At 30.7% G+C, this 6412-nt stretch overlaps 1 protein-coding gene across 3 annotated transcripts; it reads right to left on the reverse strand.

The window, feature by feature from the left end:
- Positions 1-2353: 2353 nt before the first annotated feature.
- LOC123920367 (putative DNA (cytosine-5)-methyltransferase CMT1) lies at positions 2354-6199 on the reverse strand. 3 transcript variants are annotated; one of them, XM_045972641.1, is made up of 7 exons: positions 6023-6197; positions 5856-5898; positions 4486-4573; positions 4312-4377; positions 3989-4220; positions 3705-3763; positions 2354-2654 (listed from the first exon to the last, which is right to left on the reverse strand). In XM_045972641.1, exons 1-5 carry the CDS (start codon positions 6138-6140, stop codon positions 3990-3992), a joined length of 546 nt encoding a protein of 181 aa, XP_045828597.1. In that variant the 5' UTR covers positions 6141-6197; the 3' UTR covers positions 2354-2654; positions 3705-3763; position 3989. The 3 variants fall into 3 exon arrangements, with proteins under 3 accessions (XP_045828597.1, XP_045828599.1, XP_045828598.1); XM_045972642.1 differs by lacking the exon at positions 2354-2654 and adding an exon at positions 2661-3456; XM_045972643.1 differs by lacking the exon at positions 4312-4377 and having other exon boundaries at positions 6023-6199.
- Positions 6200-6412: the final 213 nt, after the last annotated feature.

Here is a 6412-nt window from a genome sequence, read left to right on the forward strand (position 1 = left end):
TTCCAATATGATATAATCACGGTTAAATATATTTTTAGTCTATAAAATTATCGAATTTTACTTTTATTTTATCCCTTCAAAAAATTTTATTTTTTAATTCATAAAATGATCGATATATTTAATTTAAAAAATATACTTGCTTCGTCTTTTTTATTGTCCATTAGAATAGTAACAACAAATTAAAAAAATTGTATTTGTATTTTATCTTCCTATTATATACTAATGTTAATCCATCAATAAATTTTTATTTTTTTCACGCACTTTTTTATCTTCCTATTATGTAAAAAAAATTAATATGTTATGTAAAAAAAATTTTAAAAAAAATAGTTTCCTAAAAAATAATTTCTTCCACATTTATTCTATGATTTGGCCTATGAGACTACAATGACTTGGAGGAAAAACCAAATTCTCATCATCTCTCTCGCCTCTCACATCACCCCTTCCATTACATCGATTTCTACAAATTCGCACTTTTGTATCTCTCTTTAAAGACCTGAATTGTCAAAATATTTTGGGCAGAAATTTAGCCTCAACGATTTGTTGTATTAAAATAAGGAATCATCAATCGTTAGTTAGTTCAGTGATAATTGGCGCTGAACTTGATAGGGAGACCACGGTTCGATTCCCTGCAACTGCGATTGGGAGGGGGCTGAAAGTAGGTAATTATTCGATTCCCTGAACTTGATAATTGACGCTAAATAATAATATTTTTTTTTTGCAAAAAAATATATAAATAATAATATTATATAAATAATAATAATTAAATATAAACAAGCCGGCCTATCAGGCTTTTTTAGAAGCATGAGTCTGACCTATTTATGTAGAAAAATTTTCAAAGTGTACCGATTCACAATGATTTTTTTAAATTTTTTTTTTCAGTGATGCGCACTAGAGGATCAGACGGCAGAATTAGGATCATCAAATGAAATGCGATTATGTTTTTCCTAAATTTTTTATTGGTTCTTTAACTTTTGCATAATACTTGAAATCCAGAAAATATAAACCGTCTCCCAAGTATCATTTTTATATGTACATGTTTTAAATCTATTAGTTGCTTGCTTAATTTTCTTTTCTAATAGTTTTAAATAAAAATTATGTGTTGTTACAAGTATTTATCCTTAAAAAAAAATATTACAAGTATTTATGTGTTGTTTATTTAAAAACCGAATAAAACCGAATCACCGAACCTAATTAAACCGCATAAAATTGGATTGGATTTTTCTTTTTAGTCATCCAAAAACCAAACCAAATCACATGTTGTTTTTTCTTTGGATCGAAAGACATTTTGTCTCATTACAGATCGACAGCGAACCGCAAGCACCCCTAATTCTAATAGGGTCATTGTATAATTGTGAAGATTAATGGTTTAACTACATATTTGGTCCCTTACGTTTATTTTAGGTTTCAATTTGATCTCTTACGTTTAAAAAGTATCAATTTGGTCCCTTACGTTTATTTTAGGTTTCAAGTTAGTCCTTTCCGTCAAACAACAAATGAATATTCTGCTATGTGAAATAGCAGATAGCATTGTGGAGAAATAAAAGGAGTCGCATAACGGTTGAAATAAGTCAAGTATATATAAAAGAAGGCACACTGCATAAAATTAAAATTGGGATTGGAGGGAGAGCATAACTTACATGTTGAAAGGTTTATGTATTGCGGTGAGTATAGGAGTAATAGTCCATGGCACTTCAATTTTTCTATTATAAAAATAGGTCATATATTAGGCACACACGCAGATTCTTCAGTTTTATTATTTTAGAAAACCTTAAGTTAAAATTCTCATATTTCGCTATTGCTGCTACATCAGCTAGTAGAAACTGAAGTAGCAGCAGCTATTCCCCTAATAGTGAAACATTAGTGTTATAGAGTCGTTATCACCGGTATTTGACAACATTGGTTATAATTATTGAATTAGTTGTGAGAGCAAACAATGGTTTGGATAAAGATATGATCCAAATGTTTACATTGATTTCATTTTCACCAATTTCAGCTTTGTTTGATCTGTGTAACCAACTTCACCTAGTGGAATAAGGCGTGGTTGTTCTTGTAGTTCTAAGAGAATTGCAATTTCACCAATTTCAATGGTCACTCAAACTCAACAGTGTTATATTCCAGTTCACCTTGTATTTAACAATGCATATATAGTGCTATCTCGGTCTTTAAAATCGTTCGTGTTTATGTGGATCAGGACGATTCCCTCTAGCCTACCGTTTGACGGAAAGGACTAACTTGAAACCTAAAATAAATGTAAGGAACCAAATTGATACTTTTTAAACGTATGGGACCAAATTGAAACCTAAAATAAACTTAAGGGACCAAATGTATAGTTAAGCTAAGATTAATACACTAATTATCAAATCAAGGAGAAGAAAGTATTATTATAACTTATATAAGCATGCCATGTGGTAGGAGAGAAGAAATGAGATTGCCCTGGCTTATTCATATTTATACATTTCTTTTGCTATTCCAAAAATAAAAACATTCATTGTTATTGTTGAAAATAATACTATTTTTGGAAATTAAATAAATAAAAGCTTAATTACACTTTTGATCCTTTATCTTTATTTTAGGTTTCAAGTTGGTCCCTTATCTTTTAATAGTTCAACACTCGCACATCATCGTATTTTATTTGATGATCCTATGTCATGCACCTGAAAATAAAGTGTAATAATTAGATCATGTTAATGTATACTAATGCATAACTGCAACAAATAAAAATCTATATAAAATGTGTTTTCAACCTATCTTTCCTTATTTGTGTAGGATGAGTCCCAAGACCTTTACAAGAGGCAACAACTAAGAAAATGTTATTCTTAATTCCAATTTTAGTGAAGAGAGCCTCAACTGAGTGGTGTAGTGTAAACAAGGGTAAGATAGATATTACGTTGCAATAAAGTAAAAGTAGCACATTATATGCAATATCAGACACTATCCTTACAAAACACGTTCATAACCCATACATATCAACTATTTCCAAGACACATAAAAACATAATATAACTCTCTTTCCAAAGTTCATTCCAAAAAGGAAAAACATAAACAAAACAACAATCTGCAAAAGGCTAAATATAAAGTTCTAAAATGTCTAACCAGACATTAACTAAATATTAATGTAAGCAAAACTTGAAAGACTCCACTCGACAAAGGTGTGTTTACAGGACTCTCATCCACAAGAACATTCAACAACAGAATATGACTCTCTTACCAAAGTTATTGATTGGAAAAGTGTGGATAATTGTAATTTTGAAAAAGTTTGGATTAGCTAGACTATAATTCTATTAGTCCAAATCATTGTTCCAAGTGTCTAAGTTTTCCTAATTTCATTCCTATCTCATCTCAGTCCTTTAGAGACGTTCCAGTGTCTCAAACGCGTCCGAAAACACACGACAGTGTAAAACTGGACTGCAGAATTTGCCCAGGCGAAAATGGCAGACTTGTCTGCTGAAAACATTTCCTGCAAAACCTGCTAAGTCATGCTATTTTTCCTACACAGTTCCAACACTATTCTACATACAAGGAGTGACATTTGAATGTGTGTAGGTTATTAAAGATCATGGTGTTCATAAGACTAATAGATTCATGAATGATTTCTACTTCTTTCTATGTTGTTTTATTTGTAATTTTTCCTTTGAATTAACAGAGAACTTTAGTGAAGCAAAGGTAAGTAAGACAATAGTCCATATTTTGATAACTAGAGTATACCTTACTCCCTCTATTGGCTCCCATGTATCATAACTAGAATCATAGCACTTCCATTGCACCTGAATGGTTATAAATTGAAAGCATAAAAATAATGACCAAACACTAAGAAAAAATCATTACACAAAATAAAGTTAAAAGAGAAGTTGTGTTCTTATATATAAACTTTGTGCAAGAAGTATCTATGCATATTTTAAGCAATAACCTAAAGATATGGTAGTAGCTATATGTTTGTGCCACAACAATATAGGCAATCAAGTTATTGTGCAAGTTTGAAGCAAACATACTTTAAAGTACAGTCCTGGTTCCTGGTTTCTTTGCTTCATTGGGATTGTCATAGCAAACAGAAAGAAACCTTTCCATTTCAAACTCTTCAGAGTCAGATTGATTTTTTGGCTCTTCATCATCGGCTTCTTCATCAGATTCTGCACTTTCTGGCGGTTTAAATACAAACTCGTCGCAAAGCTTTTCCCACTCTTTTATTAGATTTAAAAAGTTTTCTGTAGACTCGTTTCTCACCTGAATTTGACAGATTGGGAAGCAATACATGCATATTAACAACAAAGTTAAAATGACAAGCATCAACTATAAGATTGCAACAAAAACATACTTGTGTTTCGGGGTGATTTAGCTTCAAACTTTCACAAGCATATTCAATTATATAAATTGCCCACCTCTTTGAAGTAAAAAAAAAATAACAAACATAAATCAGTACAATAAAAAACATTCCTTACAACCATGGTTAAAATCAACCGAAAAACTTTATAGAAATTAATCTAAATACCGTGACAAGTTTGATCCCAGAAATAGAAAGTACAGCTGAGTTTTTCAGGGCTTTAGCTTTGATGGTTCTCAAAGCTAAATAATTCATGCTGAAACACAAATTAAATGCATACATCAGAATCAGAATAAAAACCGAAAACAAGAACTAGAGCTAGGTTATCAATACCAAAAGAAACATCAAATACAAAACTTCACATGCACCAAACAAAATAAACACATAATAAAAACTATCAAAACACATGCAGTATGAGATTGTACATTTTCTTAAAATATAGGACGAATCCAATCTCAAGTTCCCCAAAACACAACTACATAGCCTTACTCTCCCTCTAAAGGAAAGGTAAATTTGTTGATAAATGGTATTGTTTATACAATTTTATCTTTCAAGAGAGAGAATGAATTAAATATTTTTTAGTGTATTTATTAGAGATTGTAGAAAAAATACACTATAATTAGGAGTATGTTAGTAAAGAAATATTTAATGCCCTTAAAAATTTGAAAGGGATCTTATAGAAAAGGATAAAGAAATATCTCAAAAGTGTCTTATAATTAGAGACGGATGTATTAGTTAATTAAGTGAGTTCAAACTACATCAGGGTGGATTTGAAAAGACCAAAGAAAAAGCGGCAAAAAGAAGTTATCGAAATGAACTCATGTCATCAAACAACTACTCAAGTTTTTTCGTGAGCTTGTTTTGGCAAAGATAGAATCAACCTGTAAACTCATACGAGATATTAAAATTACTGTATACATAACAAATATACTTATGTAATACTATAAATACATTAATAATTTAAAATTTCAACTATAAAGTAAAAATAATACAAAACGCTCAAAATAAAGTATCACGCTCAAAATAAAGTATCAAACTACATAGACCATAAAAGCATTCAAAAACTGTCTAAAATGCATTGGATTATAAAATAGCTGAAGGATAAAATAAAACTATCCAAATAAAAAATAAGAGTTAATTTCTTCAAAATCAGTAAACATTGATAAAATTGAGTTAATTTCTTCCAATTCTTTCTGATTTCATAGTGCACTACGTGTAAACTTGAATAAAATCTGATTAGCTCCGATTTTCTCCATATTCAATCTACATACAATTTAACTTGAAATTCATAGAAAGCCAGTTCCTGTTAGTACCAGAAAAGAGCATCTTTAACAGTTTTGAGAAAATGATTTTTCCAAAAACAATAACAGAAAGTTGAACATAAAGCATAATATAATTCCTTAAATAAACTAATCCAAACATATTATTCCCTGTATAACTCATCAGAAACCAGAACAACAAACCTGTTGGAGAAAAAAAATAAAAATAAAAGCAGATTAAATTATTGTGGCATCCAGATGAAAACAAAACTTGCTTACCTTTTAATCAAAGAAATTACAGTCGAATTGTTCATATGCGAAACTGATGAACACAAAATCAAGAATAGAGTTAGGGTTTTATTTAAAATAAGAAGAAAAAAATAACCTGCTAAAAAGCTAAAAAATATTAAATGCAGATCCATCTAGAAAAATGAAAGGAAGAATACGTCTCATCTCTACTGCCGCCTTTGAATCCGCCGGATCTGCTCGCAGCTCAAAACCCAACTCCGGAGCCACTACTGTCTTCACAGCCACCGCCACCACCACTGAAACTGCCGCCGCCATCGAAGAGATGAAGAGCTCTGGCGGCAGGGGCAAATGAGAAGGAGAGATGGTCACAGAAGGAAAGAAGGGAATAAAAGGAGAGTATTTTAGTTAATGAGAGAGAGAGATCGGGCTTGGCCCAATTCTGATTAGTGCAGGGGAGGTGTACTTCTAAACAAGTGGCGCCAATAGTAATACATACAAAATTTCATTTTTATTACATTTAATTTAATAAACACTAGCTTCAAAAAAAAAATTAATAAACATTTGTACCAAAAATATATATTTAATTA

Source organism: Trifolium pratense, linkage group LG4 (genome assembly GCF_020283565.1).
Source record: "Trifolium pratense cultivar HEN17-A07 linkage group LG4, ARS_RC_1.1, whole genome shotgun sequence".
Taxonomy (NCBI): domain Eukaryota; kingdom Viridiplantae; phylum Streptophyta; class Magnoliopsida; order Fabales; family Fabaceae; genus Trifolium; species Trifolium pratense.

Excerpts from the sequence above, each read along its gene's own strand:
- LOC123920367 (XM_045972641.1), bottom strand. The coding sequence starts at position 6,140 with ATGGCGGCGGCAGTTTCAGTGGTGGTGGCGGTGGCTGTGAAGACAGTA. Across the intron at positions 5,899-6,022 it reads GGCGGCAGTAGAGATGAGAC|TTTCGCATATGAACAATTCG; the intron begins GTATTCTTCCTT and ends TGTGTTCATCAG. Across the intron at positions 4,221-4,311 it reads TAAATCACCCCGAAACACAA|GTGAGAAACGAGTCTACAGA; the intron begins GTATGTTTTTGT and ends TGTCAAATTCAG.